This window comes from Ceratotherium simum, chromosome 5 (assembly GCF_057802395.1).
Source record: "Ceratotherium simum simum isolate JZ-2026a chromosome 5, ASM5780239v1, whole genome shotgun sequence".
Classification (NCBI taxonomy): domain Eukaryota; kingdom Metazoa; phylum Chordata; class Mammalia; order Perissodactyla; family Rhinocerotidae; genus Ceratotherium; species Ceratotherium simum.
This window is the reverse complement of record NC_141904.1, coordinates 50,107,562-50,124,671: the sequence shown is the minus strand read 5'-3', so window position 1 is coordinate 50,124,671 and position 17,110 is coordinate 50,107,562. Positions and strand designations below refer to the sequence as shown.

Genomic DNA, 17,110 nt, shown 5'->3' with positions numbered 1-17,110 from the left:
TGCCTTATTTTTCCTTTTTTTTTTTTTGTAAAAACAAACAAACAGCTTTATTGAGATATAAATCATATACCATACAGTTCCCCTAAGGCATGCAAGGCAGTGGTTTTTAATGTATTCACAGGGTTGTGCAATCATCACCACAGTCAATTTTAGAACACTTCATTACTTAAAAAGCAACCCTGTACCCCTCGGCAATCGCTCCCCATTTCCTTCCAACCCCTCCCCCAGCCTTAGGCTACCACTAATCTATTTTATGTCTCTATAGATTGTCCTATTTTGAACATTTTATATAAATGGAATTGTATGATATGTGGTCTTTTGTGAGTGGCTTTTTTCACTTAGTGTGTTTGTGTGTGTGTGTGTGTGTGTGAGGAGATCAGCCCTGTGCTAACATCTGCCAATACTCCTCTTTTTTTGCTGAGGAAGATTGGCCCTGGGCTAACATCTGTGCCCATCTTCCTCCACTTTATATGGGATGCCGCCACAGCATGGCTTGCCAAGCAGTGCGTTGGTGCGCGCCTGGGATCTGAACCGGCAAACCCCGGGCCGCCGCAGCGGAGCGCGCACACTTGACCGCTTGCGCCACCGGGCCGGCCCCATCGCTTAGTGTGTTTTCAAGGTTCATCTCTGTGGTAGCATGTATCAGTACTTCATTTCTTTATATTGCCAAGTAATATTCTGTTGTATAGATATACCACATATTATTTATGCATTCATCAGTTGATGGGCATTTGGGTAGTTTCCATTTTTTGGCTTTGGGAATAATGCTGCTGTGAACATTCACACGCAAGTTTTTGTGTGGACGTGTTTTTATTTCTCTGGGGTATATACCTAGGAGTGGAATTGCTAGGTCGTATGGACACTTTATGTTTAACCTTTTGAGGAACTGCCAGAGTGTTTCCACAGTATATTCCAAAGTACATTCCCACCAGCAGTATATGAGAGTTCTGATTTCTCCACATCCTCGCTAACCACCTGTTGTGGTTGTATGTTATCTTTTTTTTTGCTGAGGAAGATTTGCCCTGTGCTAACATCTGTTGCCAATCTTCCCCCTTTTTTTTTTGTACGTGAGCCGCTGCCACAGCATGGCCACCGACAGACAAGTGGTGTAGGTCCACGCCCGGGAACCGAACCCGGGCCACTGAAGCAGAGTGTGCCGAACTTAACCACTAGGCCACCAGGGCTGGCCCTTATTATCTGTCTTTTTGATTATAACCACACAGCACTAGAACACAATTCAGCCAAGTTCTCTGCCATTTTATAGCAAAGATTGCCTTTTCTCTAGTGTCCAATAACATGCACTTCATTTCCTTCTGAGGCCTCACCAGAAGTACCTTTAATAATCATATTTCTAGCAACAGTCTGTTCACAATGATGTATGTGTTCTCTAAGATGATAGAAGCTCTCTCCACTGTGCTTCACTTCCTTCTGTGCCTTCCCCAGAATCACTTTTTTTTTTTTTTGTGAGGAAGATCAGCCCTGAGCTAACATCCATGCTAATCCTCCTCTTTTTGCTGAGGAAGACTGGCCCTGAGCTAACATCTATAGCCAATCCTCCTCCTTTTTTTTTTTTTTTCTCCCCAAAGCCCCAGTAGATAGTTATATGTCATAGTTGCACATCCTTCTAGTTGCTGTATGTGGGACGCCGCCTCAGCATGGCTGGAGAAGTGGTGTGTCAGTGTGCATCTGGGATCCGAACCTGGGCGGCCAGCAGCAGAGCGCGCGCACTTAACCGCTAAGCCACGGGGCCGGCCCCAGAATCACTTTTAATGCCCATATTTTACCAAGTTTCTGGTGATTACCAGCAGTCCTTGGCATTCCTTGGCTTACAGCCGCATCATTCCAATCCCTGTCTCTGTCATCACGTGGCCTTCTTCCCTGTATGTCTCTCTGTGTCTTCACACTGCCTTTATTTCCGTAAGCTTAGTAGTAATGTCCCTCTTTCATTCCTGATTTTAATAATTTGAGCTTTCTTTTTTCTAGTCAGTCTAGCAAAGATTTGTGACTTCTGTTGATCTTTTCAAAGAACCAACTTTTGATTTTGTTGCTTTTCTCTATTTTTTTTTTCTATTTCATTAATTTCCACTCTAATCTTTAGTATTTCCTTACTTCTGCTTGCTTTGGGTTTAGTTTGCTCTTCTTTTTCTGGTATCTTAAGGTAGAAGATTAGATTATTGATTTGAGATCTTTTTTTTGGTGTGTGTATGAGGAGATCAGCCCTGTGCTAACATCTGCCAATCCTCCTTTTTTTTTTTTTTTTTTTTTTTTTGCTGAGGAAGACTGGCCCTGGGCTAATATCCGTGCCCATCTTCCTCCCCTTTACATGGGACGCCGCCACAGCATGGCTTGCCAAGCAGTGCGTCGGTGCACGCCCAGGATCTGAACTGGTGAACCCCGGGCTGCCACAGTGGAGCGTGCGCACTTAACCGCTTGCACCACCGGGCCAGCCCCTGAGATCTTCTTTTTTGATTTAAGCATTTACAGCTATAAATTTTCCTCTGTCTTTCCTTTTTAATAGACAACTTTGCCCCTAGGCTTTGTCTAGAAAAAAAACTTAGAACAAAGGCAGAGACCAGCAGCTGTTTATTAAGGGCACTTTATTGCTTCTTCCTCTCTCTGGGCATGTCCTGTCTGCTGGCTCTTGGCTTGAGCCTCGGAAGGACACCGGACAGTTCACACACTGGACAGTCAACACATCTTCCTAGGCTTCTTGGCAGGGGAGTGGGTTGGAAGGAGGTTGTCGCTTCTCACAGTGTTCTAGGGGAGTGGTCCATAATGCTGCTCATAATGTGGGCTCAGTCAGGGGTGGTCATGGCTAATGAAATGATGGCCCAATGTGCTCTGGGCCTCTTTGGGCCCTTACATGACACTTAAGTGTTTTCAACCAATATTCTCTCTCTACTGATTTGTTTTTTAAGTGGCATTTGTATAAGGTATTCTATGCTGTGTGTGTGTGTGTGTGTGTGTGTGTGTCCGTGTCCTGAATGACACAAGTGAAATCCTACTTTATAGCATGCTCAACAATCCATACTCAGAAGTACTATTTCCATAGCACAGAAAACAAAAGACATATTAGAAAAGACACATAGTTAACATTTCTGTGTTTATTTTTATGGCGTAAACTGGATGGATGGATGATGGATGGGTGGAAAAGACTGTTCTGATAGCTTTTTCCAAATGAGGGGCCGCCCCCTGCTCAGTGTCCCCAGAGGGCCTGCTCTTCTGAAATGGGTTCTAAGCTCCAGGCTGGGAGGGCCTCCATGGGCCAGGAAATGCCCCGTAAACCTGGTTCCCTCTGCCTGCCCTCCCCCCAACACAGGGCTGATCCCCAGGCCTGGCCTGGGAGGTGTGATGACCGCAGTGTCTCCCTAGGGCGTCTGTGAGGAAATGACCTACGAGGAAATTCAGGATCATTATCCACTGGAGTTTGCCCTGCGGGACCAGGACAAGTACCGGTACCGGTACCCCAAGGGGGAGGTAGGTGGGCTTTGGGGGCTTGGTTCCAGCCATCTGCTGCCTGCCTGAGACGACCCCCTATGGCTGAGGGCCTGTGGGGCTCTGCGGAGGCTGCGTGGGCAGCAGGAGGGCCTGGCTTCAGGGGTATACCAGCCTGGGTGTGTGTGATCTCCACCACTTTCTGGCCATGTGGCCCAGGCTGTAGTCTCCTCCTTGGGTGGTCAATGGACAGTGCTGCACAGGGCTCCTAACCCTGATTCCCGCTGGGTCCCCATAATTCCCCATCTTTGCCTTCCCGTTTCCTGGGGTATCACAGGGTGATCCTGTCCTCCCTGTGGCTCCAGGCACCACCCCTAGCCCTGAATCCATACCTAGGCAGACTTTCCCCAGATGGGTCGGTGGCCACTGCAATCCACCTGCACTTGTCACCTTTCCTCAAACTGGCTCCTGCCTCTGCCCAGGCCCCAGGTCACAAACAAGGTCACCTTTAACTTGGGTATCTCCCACTTCCAGCAGGTGGCCTGGGGCAGTGGCCCAATTAAAATACCCCCACAGACACACAGGTGTGTACACACATACACGTGCGCACATAGAAGCCCCTGTCCAGATGCCAGGCTCGCAGCCTCCTGTCCTGTACTGTCCACAGGAAGAGTACAGCTCTGGGTAACGTTAATTACTCCCCACATCAAACTGTGAGGCAGAGCGCAGATTTAGAACCAACCCAGATAACAGTAAAAAGAAACAAAACAGTTGGCTGTGCAAACTTGAGAATACAGGGGGGAAAATTGGTAGGGAAATTATAGTTACCAAAAGAACCAATCAAGGATTTCCCTAGGACTACCAGGGGCCAGCACAAATCCACATTGCTTTTGCTCCCAATCAAAGCATGGGGCAAATTCACCTCTGACTGCTTGAGGCCTTTATTTTTTAGAAGGACCGCTCATTGTGTGCAAAGAGGGATGAAACCCCCCGGGGCTTGGTCTCCTGGTGAAAATCTCTAAACCTACCAGGTGGAGGGATTGGTCCAAGGGCCCCCACAGGCTACCTCAAGCTACCCAGTGGGGTACAGGGCAGGCAGACTGCAAGGATCGTTCCTGGGGACCTCAAGTATTTCTGACAGGTCACACTCCGGGAAGTTTTGGGGTCTTTCTGTGCACTCTGTCTGCTGTGGCCTGGAAAGGAGCAGTGTCTTTTCCACCAGTCATCAGTTACCAGCATGTGAATTCCAGCAGCTGAGGGTTCAGCGAAGGGCCCCCTGGGTGGGGAGGTGGCCCCTTGGGATGGCAGCCTGAGGCCCAGCCCTGCTCTCTCAGTCCTACCAGTGATCCCTTTCCCGGGCTACCAATCCCCACCCCCTCAGCTCCCTCTCAAGTGGACAGCTCACTGGCGCAGTCCTATAGTGGCAGGCCCCAGCACTGAGCTGCCCACCCCCAGGCCCTCAGGAGCCAGGCTGGAGGACACTTAGCCACAGCCTCACAGAGTGGTGCGGAGTTCCAGGAGTGAGAAGGTAGCCCACTACCCAGGATGTCTCCATCCCTGCCCCTGGAGCTGGGCCTGAGGGACCCTTCCTGCTTGCCCTTGCAGTCCTACGAGGACCTGGTCCAGCGACTCGAGCCTGTCATCATGGAGCTGGAGAGGCAAGAGAATGTGCTGGTCATCTGCCATCAGGCTGTGATGCGCTGCCTTCTGGCCTACTTCCTTGACAAGGCAGCAGGTGTGGGCCCTAACCCCGGAGAGGTGGGGGTGTATGTGAGAGAGAGAAAGAGACTGTCACCTGGGCATCCCTGGTGTGCCAGCCCTCCCTATCTGTGTCCACAGAACAGCTGCCCTACCTCAAGTGTCCGCTGCACACGGTTCTGAAGCTGACCCCTGTGGCTTACGGTAAGGAAGCTTCCTATGCACTGACCTCGGCTGCCAGACTCTGGCCCTCTACAGGGTTCCATGACTTTCTGAAAACCCCTTCGAAATTCTATTAGAAGTTCACTCCTCCTCCCTCCACCCCACTGTCTTTTCCAATTTGCGTTTTAATTTTTTTGTTTTTGTTTCTGTGGCCACAGGAAGCCTCCCCAGTGATCCTTCCTTAACCATCACCCGCCCACACGAGGGCTTTTCTACTGGTTTTTCCAAAACCCCCACCCACCCCGGACCTGGAACTTAAAATATTCTGGGTGCAGGGTGGTTTGCATCCCACCTCTGACTTTGGCTATGCCAGGGCAGTCCTCAGACAGCTTCCTATGCTCTTGGGCTCGGCTTGGCCCCTTCAGCACAGGCTGCAGCACACCCAGGTGGTTGTGCTCTCGGGAGTGACTGTAAAGCTTGGTGGCAGCTGGTGTCATTCCAGTGTGTGCTTATCCCTCATCCCTGATTACACTGAGCACCTGGCACGATGTTGATTCGGCCGTGTGTGTGAGACAGGATTGAGTAGGAGTGCTCTTGGGCCCCTAAAAACTGAGCATTATGACCTCATGCTGAACCAGGCTTGTTGCTTCTCAGACCGCCCTCAGGTTGGCAGCTTGAGCCGTCAGTGTGGCTCTGCCTGGGTGTCTGAGCTCCCCACTGAGGCTGCGCCAGGCAGTGGCACATAAGCACGGGCCTGACAAGGTGTGTCGTCCTTCCTTGTGGGGCCCCCAGAGCTGCCTCAGGTGGGAGGACTATGGTGAGGCTGAGGCGCCTGCTCTATCCCCCAAGCCCCACGCCTCCTCCTGCAGTAAGTTTCTACCCTCTGTGGCTCCAGCTGCCTTTCAGGAGGGAGAATGGATTGGCGTCTTCCCTTTGGCAGGTTGTAAAGTGGAGTCCATATTCCTGAACGTGGTGGCTGTGAACACGCACCGGGACAGGCCTCAGGTAGCGATGGGGTCACTGCTGGGGTGGTGGGCATGTTCCTGGGGGTGTCCAGACACAGCATCTTCCAGGGCCAGGCCCAGCTGGGGTGCTTGCCAGAGTGAGCTTGAGTTCTCTGCCTGGGCTGCTCTCCTGTCTGCAGGGTGAGCCCAGGACTCTGGGTGTGGCCTTGGGCTAGGTCTTCCCCAGGGCGCTGCTGGGGGTGGGGGTTTGGGGGGGTGGGGAAGTCCCTGGAGCTGGGCCACCAGGCTAGGAAGCGCCTGAACCTGGGTGTGACTAGCTCCCCAGCAGCCCCACCACAGAGGTCTGAGCCAAGGAGGGAGGTCCCAGGTGGGGAAGAGTCTGGAGGCCTACAAGGGGGCAGGAGGGGATTTGTCCATGCTCCGCCTGCAGCCCCGGCCTCATGAGCACCCTTTTCAACTCCAGCACCTTTAAAAACTAAAACATTATGCTTTGTTGGGGAAGGGGCCATGCAGATGCCGAGGGAGTCTCTGGCCTGGGCAGAGGCCTTCCTGCAGAAGAGCAGTTTGCCACCCTATGTTCCCCCAGTGTCTGGTTTAAGATAGAAGCTCCTCGAAGTGTTGCCCAGAACCATTTTCTATGCCCACATGGGGTCCTTCCACCACACTGATTACCTCTCCTACTGAGGCCAAGGGCAGGACTGCCCTTTCCGAACCCCATTCCCGGAGTCCCCTTGGCCTTGAGATCCACAGGCAGAGATGTGTGGGTGTGTCCTCCTATTTCCCAAGTCTGCTGCCTCTCACCAGCACCAGCCTCTTCCCCGTTTGCCCTGAGAGTCTGGTCCAGGCCCAGTCTGGCACCCACAGGTCACAGGGGAAGGCATGTCCTAACAGGCATCCTTTGTGCTGAGGAAAACTCAAATGGCATCGGGCCCCCAGCATTGACTGACCAGGTGGTGGTGAGAGAGACCCCTGGACACAGCAGGTGTTGGGGGCTGACCCCGACCCGGTCCACAGGGCAGGAGCTGGCATGGCCATGAGGTAGCGGCAGCCATCCTGTCTGCCTCTGGGTGGGTGCTTCTGAGACGCAAACTTCTGCTGACCACAGATTTGGGATGGTTCCCTTTCAGTGGGCAGGATCCCCAGGTCCTAGCTCATCCTTGGGGGCAGGCTGTGATGAGAAAGAGGGCACTCAGGAAGCCTGCCCCCATTGAGAATTGCACCTGCCCTTACAATCCCAGTGGCCGGTCCTGTGAACCTGGGGCTGTGGCCATGGGGGTCATGTCTCCCTCCCTGCAGATCTGGGCATGTCATGTTGTGCAGGGCTGCAACCCAGGTCATTGGTGACCTGTTCCAGTGGGCCACCAGGATTTGGAGTCACATAGGACAGTCTTGTAGAGCTGAGGGAAGTCTCAGGCCCCCTGTTTCTTAAGCCTGAGATGCCCTGAGCTGAGCAGGCTGTGGGCGGAACTGGGCTCTGCAGCTTGGCAGGGGCCATCTGTAGCTCAGGGCGTCAGGAGGTCCAGGGGGCCAGGTGTTCCTCCACAGTTGACCTAGACCTGAGGCAGGAGGTGGGGACAGCTTCGTTCTGGGTAATGCCTGACCTGCCTGCCAGGAGCAAGGGGAACCGGAGGCATCCTCCAACCCCTGCCTTTGTTCTTGTGTTCCTCCACCCACCGTATGTCGAGAGATTCTTGGCCACACTCTTAGGGAAGGTTGGGGTCTGGAGTCCTGCTACCAGGGCTCCTCTGGGTAAGAATGTGAGCCCAGACGGCCACAAGCGATGAGGAAAACACACAGCGGGTGTCAGTCTATTCTTGCCACAGGGTGAATGTTCTGTGTTTTTATTTTTGTGCAGAATGTAGACATCTCAAGGCCTCCGGAGGAAGCCCTTGTCACAGTCCCTGCTCACCAGTGACTGTGTCTCGTCCACTGTGACCCCTGGGCAGGCATTGACCTCTGCAGATGAGGTCATTCCAGGCCTCCCGGTCTTTGTGACAGTCACGACGCAGGAATGCCCTCAAAGCCATGCATGGCTGGTGGCGCCCAGAACCCCCGCCCCAGCCCAGCTGCTTCCTTGTTGACAGTCTGAGACGGGGTTGTACGTGGTGCCTGGCCTGCTGCTAAAAATCCTTCGGCCAGGCTGCGTCTGCCCTGGGCTGGTGAGAGGTTTCCCAGCACCTGATCCCTCTGTTGCAGCTTTTAGGTGTTCTCTCTCACTGGTCGGGTTGGCTCTGTGAAGTGTTAAACCCTAAAATGTGAAATGGAAAGCACTTGCTGTGATGTTCCCACCATGGCCAAGCTGCGGGGTGGACCTGGGGACCCCTGCAGGGGCTCTGCTCTCCTCTCTGTGGCCACTTCCTGAGCCAGAAGCACGGTCTTCATGGGATCTTGAGCTGCTGCTGCCTCAGGGGAGAGGGAGGGCTCTTCCCATCCTGCCCTGCCAGGAACCGAAGGGCTTCCGCCAAGGCAGACACCTCCACTGGTCAGGCCCTTGTGTCCATGCTGCCTCATTTGAGGACGCTCATGAAAGCAGTGTGCTCACTTCAGCACGTTGTCATGTGCAGAAACATGTAGGGAGCGGAGCACTCGTGGTCACCTCTTCCCAATTGTGCATACACTGGAATACTTGGGGGAGCTGGGGGCCAAGGCTGGCCTTTCCCAACTGCTCTCATGGTGAAACCATGTAAAGACAGGGCGGTTGTGTGAGTTACCCTTCCCAGTACACACTCCCACATGTTTGAGAGAAGGGCTGCTGTCCCATCTTCCCCTCCCGGCCCTGCCCCCAGGCTGCCTCTCACCAGTTGCTGCCTGTGTCCACACAGGAGTGTACACTGGTGGCAGGGACATGCATTTGCTGTGAATGATTCAGAAAAGCTTGTTGTGGTCCTATAAAGCTTGTCCTGGCTTTTGTGACCTCCTCCTGTGGGGCTGAGCAGAGGAAAGGCCAGATCCCAGAGGCAGCCCCCGTCCAGGGGAGGATTTTCCCAGCCACCTCACAGCTTTTCTTTCACGTGCGTGGTAGCCTGGTGAAAACAACCTTGGGAAGGCTGCCATCTGTCACCCCCCTGAGTTCTTTTGGGCCCAGAGAGACAGACTGGGCAGTGAGTTCTGGTTCCATTTTATAGCTGAACAAACAGATTGGCCAGCAAGTTGGGCTGGGTGAGAAAGCGTGTGAATTTGTAGTCAGATGCCCTGCTGTCCACAGGTGGTCTTTGGTGAAGCCAGGCCCCAGGATCCCAAGCCTGCTTTGTACCTAGAATCTTTCCTAGGCTGTGTCTAGCAGAGCAGCCACCTTTCCCAGCCCCCCAGGGCTTTGCAGCCTGCAGGTGCCACCTGCCCCTGAAGGAAGTCGTGTTCCTGGCCCAGCTGGTGTTCTCTCAGCTTCGTGTGCTGCAGTACCTGTGGACAGACCTGGGTGGAGAGACGTCCAGGGCAGGGCTGGGGCAGGATTCTCCTTCTGGACTTGTCTCCCATCAGACCCTCAAGCCCCTTAGACCAAGGCCAGAGTACCATGCCACTGCCTTTGGGACATGGAGACTGCAGCCTTTGCTTCTGTGTCCCCCAGAGTTTTGGTGACTTTTGGTCACCTGGGCACACTCATTTGTTGGCCGTAGTGGGTCCCTTCAGTTAGTAGCATGTACATCTGGATGTCCCTACCTCTTCAGGACCTCTGGCCAGCTGAGGCAAGATCAGCAAGGCCTTTTCTCTCTGTGTCTGGAAGTCAGTCAGGAGCTGCTTGACCTGGATGTGTTACAACGACTGGGATAGGGCAGAGGGAAGTCTGGGGTCACAGCCTGGGCTGGGGCAGCCCCTCTCCCCACCTGCCCTGAGTGGTCCTTGCATGAGCTTCAACCCACGTGGTTGGCTGCCAGGTGTTAGCCGTGACGGTCGATGTGGGTGTTGCAGAGGTTCTGCCCTCCCTGGAATGGATGGTGTTGGAGCTCAGCCACACATCACACTGTGTCCAGCATTCTTTGCAATAAATCCTTTAAATAATAATAGTAATCTAAGGTTATATCTTGTGGCCAGCTCTGCATTTGTGAGGTGTTCTTTCCAGCTGGCACTGCAGACCCCCATGTTGTGGTCTCTCCTAGGTCTGTGTTGGGATCCTTGGTCCAGCTCCACCCCCCCCATGCCTACCCGTCTCTGGAGAGGAAACTGTCTTGCCCTGGAGTGAGCCCTGGGCCTGGCACATACGGGCAGGGACAGGGCCCGAGTTTTCTCTGGGCCGACCTACGGTTCTGAGCCCTCACCCCTAACAAGAGGCAGATGTGTGGGGGTATCCAGGGTGGAACACCATTAAGGGGAGGATTCTGGGGTCCCTGGAAATGTGGGTCCCAAATATTGGCATCCCTGGGGAGGGGAACCAGGGACTGGGTGGAGGATGGAGGGGCTGCACGAGGCTGTGGGTAGGGGTGCGTTGGCTAGGTTTGTGGTGTTTTCTTTGTCACCTACTTCTAGGGTGGGGAAGATGGTGAAAAGGGGCAGGGTTTTCCCTTTCCCATGCCTCAGAATTTCATTGGACTTTCTATGCCTCCTGCCCTCGGACTGGGCTGTTGGGAGGGCGAGTTGTAGGGGTGCTCCTCCATGGACACGGTGGGGCTGAGCGTGCTGGGTGCCCACCTTCACCTCTCCTAGTGTGTCAGGGCGGAGGGTGGCTGTGGCTGGGCAGCTTCTGGGTGGTTCGGGGTTATGAACAGCTATGGCTATGCCTTACCCAGCTGTGTCACGGTGGATGACAGAAACCCCTGGGCTTCATCCTGGGACTCAAAGGGATATCAACTATGTCTGTCTTCCTGGTGAGTGAGGTTGGGTGAGTGAGTTCCCTGGGTGGACACCTGACCTCCTTGGAGGCTTCAGCACTTTTTGAAGAAGGCGTTGAAGATTTTTAGCAGCAAAGCAACAGCAGAAGGGATGAAATATAACTATCAGAATTTTTCTTTCGATCCAATGTTCTACCACAACCTAGAAATAGTGATTATATATTGTCATGTTGAAGAATTTTATAGCATTTTGGGTTGCTAGGAAACAATGGCCATCAGGTAAGATCAGAGGACATTTGGATAGAATAAAATGTTGTTGCAAAGATATAGGTTTCAGCAACATTTGAATTATAGTATAATAATTATATACCATATATTAATAAAATAAAGTATAATTATTACCTGCGAAGAAGAGTATTGCCATATTTGGTTTAGACCAATCATTATTCATTCCCTGGGGCTGGGCACATTGTTGTTTGAACAAAAGTATTTTATTGAAATTGAAAAATGGCTGGTGTCCGCCACACCCTGGTTAATGGTCACAGGTCTCTGGGAAGGGTTGTGAGGAAAGTGCCTGCATGAACCTGTGCGATTTTCACAGGGCCTCCTTAAAGAGCATCCACCCCACTTCCTCCAGGAGCCCCTGGGTTTGTAAACTGATCTGATCTGGAAAATTGGTAAGAAATCTCTCTGTTGCAGTCAGGTCTCTGTTGGGCAGACCTCCACTTCTTTTGTTATACACGTCAAGTAGGACTCGACCTGCCCCCATCTTCAATTTTGGTCTTGGGGGCCTGGTGATCCTGCCAAAGATCCTTCCAGGTCTGACCATTCAGATTACCTATAAATCCTACTGCATGTCATGGTCTCCACATCTCTCCTCTGGCAGGTCAATGCTGCTTCTTAGCCCTTGTCGCCCAGGGTCCTGGTATCTGCATTGAAATCAAGGAGCCATTTCAACTATAGTGGCTCCAGTCAGAATCCCTGACCCATGGAGAGCAGTGACTGTGGCACTTGTTATGGGGTGAATTGTGTTCCCCCCTGAAATTCACACATTGAAGACCTAACCCCCAGTACCTCATGATGTGACTTTATATGAAAATAGGGTCCTTGCAGATGTAATAAGTTAAGATGAGGTCATACTGGAGTATGGTGAGCCCCTAATCCAAAATTCCCTAGCGCCTTCAGAGAGAGCCTGGACCTGGTGACACCTTGGTTTCAAGCTTCCAGCCTCCAGAACTGTGAGACAATAAATTTCTGTTGTTAAGCCACTCAGTGTGCGGTACTTGGTTACCGCAGCCCGAGCAAACTGAAACTTTTCAAAGATGCTCCCCTCGGTAATGGACTTCCAAAGGCCTTGGTGAAGGGAGTATCTTCTGGGTCCTCTGCAGGGACTCAGGGAAAGGTGAGTTGTCCGTGATAAATTCAGCCCAATATTTATTTGAATGAATGAGTGAATCTTCTGAGGCTTTGGAGTCTCCTCTATACCAGGGAGCTTTGGGCATCTCAATTGCATTTGGTGAGACTCAGCTTTCATTTCAGCCAACCAAATAGACACGGAGAACAACCCCAGTAGCTTAAGGCAGTACCTCGAATCCAAAATTTCTGGCAAGTGCACCTGCATTGATAAATTCAGCCCAATATAAACTTATTTTCTAATCTCCTTGGTCCAGGACCTCAATCTTTTCCCACACATCTTCTCCATATTTTGGCCAACACAAATAACAAAGTCTTAACAATTCTTTTGCTATATAAGCCTTCCCTTCTGGATTTGACTTTAATAAGGTCTCCAGACATGCTGGAATCCACCTCTAGTCTAAGGCACTGGAGCTATTAAGGAATTGGGGAGAAGGGGTATCAGAAGAGTTGGCTCCCCTTGCAAAGTAACTCCCTCATGAGATCTCAGGGGAGAACACCTTGCTTCAGTGAGCAAGGGAGGTGCAGAAGGGCTGGGGTTGGTGATAATCTGATTCCTCTGAGTTTTTTCATATATCTTCATTCTGCTTAATTCATTAACAACACATTAAGTGCCTACCATGGGCTAAGCCATGGGGATACAGCATAAACATGACAGGCAAACTCCCTGCTGTCTCAGAGCTGACATTCTCATGGTGGGAGACACAGTAAAGAAATAAAAGATATTGGGCCTGCAACATCTCTCTGGCTACTGCTGAAACAAGAATAGACTCTAGGGCCTGGCCCGGTGGTGTAGTGGTTAAGTTCGCACACTCTGCTTCGGCAGCCCGGAGTTCCCGGGTTTGGATCCCGGGCATGGACCTGCACACTTATCAAGCCATGCTGTGGCAGTGTCCCACATACGAAATAGAGGAAGATATTAGTTGAGGGCCAATCTTCCTCAAGCAATTGGCAACAGATGTTAGCTCAGGGCCAATCTTCCTCAAAACAAGACAAAAAAAGAAATAAAGATGTAGTATATTAGAGGGTGCTGGGACAGAGGGGAGGGCCTCATTCAGAGGGTGACCAAAGGCCTGGATGAAGCCATGGAGCATTCCACAACCAGTGCAAGGCTCTGAGGGCAGGCTGTGCCCACAGAGTTGCAGGAACGTAGAGGAGGCTGGGGTGGCTGCAGAAGAGGGAGTGAGGAGGAAGAAAAGGTCAGAGGTCATGGGGTGCAGATGATGTGGGGCCTTGGAAATGGGGGTCCCGTGAAGGGCTTTGAGCCGAGTGAGTTGATCTGATGAACATTTTTAAAGGATCCCTCTGGCTACTGCTGAATCAAGAATAGACTCTAGGGCTGGCCCCGTGGCTTAGCGGATAAGTGCGCGTGCTCTGCTACTGGCGGCCCAGGTTCGGATCCCGGGCGTGCACCGACGCACCGCTTGTCTGGCCATGCTGAGGCCGCGTCCCACATACAGCAACTAGAGGGATGTGCAACTATGACATACAACTATCTACTGGGGTTTTGGGGGGAAAAAAAAAGGAAGAGGATTGGCAATAGATGTTAGCTCAGAGCCGGTCTTCCTCAGCAAAAAGAGGAGGATTACCATGGATGTTAGCTCAGGGCTGATCTTCCTCACAAAAAAAAAAAAAAAAAAAAAGAATAGACTCCAGGGGCCAGCCTGGTGGTGTAGTGGTTAAGTTCATGTGCTCCGCTTTGGTGGCCTGGGGTTTGCGGGTTCAGATCCTGGGCGCAGACCTACGCACTGCTCATCAAGCCATGCTGTGATGGCATCCCACGTACAAAGTAGAGGACGATGGGCACAGGTGTTAGCTCAGGGACAATCTTCCTCAAGCAAAAAGAGGAAGATTGGCAACAGATGTTAGCTTAGGGCCAATCTTCCTCACCAAAAAAAAAAAAAAAAAGAAAAGAATAGGGCCGGCCCCGTGGCTTAGCGATTAAGTGCGCGCACTCTGCTGCTGGCAGCCCGGGTTTGGATCCTGGGCGCGCACTGACGCGCCGCTTCTCTGGCCATGCTGAGGCCATGTCCCACATACAGCAACTAGAAGGATGTGCAGCTATGACATACAACTATCTACTGGGGCTTTGGAGGAAAATAAATAAATAAATAAAATTAAAAAAAAAAAAAGAATAGACTCTACTGGGGCTGAGTGGAAGCCAGGAGACCTGTCCCTGGAGGCTGCTGCGATAATCCAGGTGAGAGACCATGAAGCTTGTGAAGCTTGTGATGGAGCTGCTGAGAAGCAGTCAGATTCTACATCAATTTCGAAGGGAGAGCCAGGATTGGCTGATGGTTTGGATGAAGGCGTATAAAAAAGACATGATGCCAAAGGATGGGGTTACCACTTCTGGACATGTAGAAACCCATGAGGGAAGCTGGTGGCGCTAAGGGGTAAGCAGTTCAGTTGAAGGCGCATTAAGACGAAATGCCAGTTGGTTATCCAAGTGGAGATGTTGACAGAACAGTTGCATCTTCGAGTCTGGAGTTGGAGATGCCTGGGCTGGAGATAAGAAATGGCATCAGTGTGTAGATGGTATTTAGAGCCATGACACTGGAGGAGCTCTCCAAGGGGGATGTAAATAGAGAAGAAATCGAGCCTAAGGACTGAACTTTGGGGACCCCACATTAAGAGCTTGAGATGAGGAAGAGCCAGCAAAGGAGTGTGAGAAGGAGCAGTGTGGTGAGTGGGAGGAGGAGGGATGTCAGATGACGCTGGTGGGCAAGGAAAGTAAGGACTGAGAACTGCCCACTGGATGGGGGCCTGTGGAGTCCCGGTTCCCAGGCCTCTGTATGCACACTCTGCTCTGTCCTGATCAGGACGTAACTTGCACATAAACCGTTAATGAGGCTGTGAATTCAACCCATATTTAGTCTGGAACCCCCAGAATCAGCCTTTGGGTTTGATGCTGGGCTCTCTCAGCCCTGTGGCTGCAAGAGACAGGAGACTCCTTTGCAAAGTTGAGAAAGCTCTCAGTTTGTGCCTTGACATAAGCAGCTAAGAATCTGACCCTGTCATTCTCTTTATTTAAGCTGTTTGGTGCTGTTAGAAGCAACCACCTGACATCCTTCATGCTATTCTAAGGTAAAGGCCATTGGCCTCCCAAAACCTTGTCCTCAATGAGCTCATCACCTGAGTGGCCACCTGCAGTGTCTTGTTTTCTGAGACCAATTCAGACACAAAATTGTGTGGGGTTTTCCATACCAACAACCAATTCTCTGATTCCCCCACACCAACTGGGTGTCCAACAATTCAATTCAATTCTTTTTTTTTTTTTTTTAAAGATTTTATTTATTTTATTTTTCCCAAAGCCCCAGTGGATAGTTGTATGTCATAGCTGCACATCCTTCTAGTTGTTGTATGTGGGACTCGGCCTCAGGATGAACGGAGAAGTGGTGCCTCGATGCGCACCCGGGATCCGAACCCGGGCCACCAGCATCGCAGCGCGCGCACTTAACCACCAAGCCACAGGGCCGGCCCTCAATTCAATTCTGACACTAACTCCAGAGTTAGTGCAGACCCCACAGATTAAGGGCTCAGTCCCACAAGACTGCCCCCACTTCAGGTGCCATTCACAAGTCCTGAGAGGGCCACTCATAACTTTTGACCAGCTGGCTGTAAATCGGGGGTTCCTACAACCCCCTCTTCAGGTTCAATAATTCGCTGGAACGACTCACAGAACTCAGGAAAACACTTTATTTACATTTCCCTGTTTATTATAAAGGATACAGGGCCGGCCCCGTGGCTTAGCGGTTAAGTGCGCGCGCTCCACTGCTGGCGGTCCGGGTTCGGAACCCCGGGTGCGCACGGATGCACTGCTTCTCCAGCCATGCTGAGGCCGCATCCCACATACAGCAACTAGAAGGATGTGCAGCTATGACATACAACTATCTCCTGGGGCTTTGGGGGAAAAAAAAAGGGGGAGGATTGGCAATAGATGTTAGCTCAGAGCCGGTCTTCCTCAGCAAAAAGAGGAGGATTAGAGGAGGATTAGCATGGATGTTAGCTCAGGGCTGATCTTCCTCACACACACACACACACAAAAATGCTTGCCATGGACTGAATGTTTGTGTCCCCCCCCCCAAATTCATATATTGAAATCCTAACCCCCCATGGTGATGGTACTAGGAGGTGGGGCCTTTAGGAGGTGATTAGATGGAGAGGGTAGAGCCCTCCTGAATGGGATTGGTGCCTTCATAAAAGAGGCCTCAGAGAGCTCCCTTGCCCCTTCCTCCAAGTGAGAACACAGGGAAAAGATAGTCATCTCTGAACCAGGAATCAGACTCTCATCAGACAGAATCTGCTGGCACCTTGATCTTGGACTTCCCAGTCTGAACTGTGAGAAATAAACTGTGTTCATAAGCCACTGAGTCCATGATGTTTTGTTGCAGCAGCCTGAACGGACTAAGACAGCGCTCCACCTCCCTTTCCCTAGCTCTGCCGGACCCCTGTCCCACAGTGAGAGGCAGGGCCACTGTTAGCCACTGCCCCATCTCAGGGTGTTTTGTGAGAGCACATGCCCCTGGAGCAGAGAAGGATGAGCCAGCTTGGATGGGCCACGCTCCTCTGAGCCAGAAGGTGGCCTCGTCTGTGGGAGCTGCCAGTTCCCACCCTCAGACCAGGCTATCTGCCAGGCTTGCCCTGAGCCAGGGGTGAGCCTGCCTGGACCGG

General features: G+C 51.8%; 1 protein-coding gene across 3 annotated transcripts in view; it reads left to right on the top strand.

Moving 5' to 3' along the window:
- Positions 1-14,623, top strand: part of PFKFB4 (6-phosphofructo-2-kinase/fructose-2,6-biphosphatase 4) — a 46,018-nt gene extending 31,395 nt beyond the window's left edge. For 2 of the 3 annotated variants that reach the window (XM_004419656.3, XM_004419655.3), the window contains exons 10-14: positions 3,373-3,477; positions 5,041-5,170; positions 5,275-5,337; positions 6,236-6,300; positions 8,116-10,348. In XM_004419656.3, coding sequence (XP_004419713.1) covers positions 3,373-3,477; positions 5,041-5,170; positions 5,275-5,337; positions 6,236-6,300; positions 8,116-8,175 — 423 coding nt within the window. In that variant the 3' untranslated portion in view covers positions 8,176-10,348. The other variant, XM_087430929.1, reaches the window with a different exon arrangement.
- Positions 14,624-17,110: the final 2,487 nt, after the last annotated feature.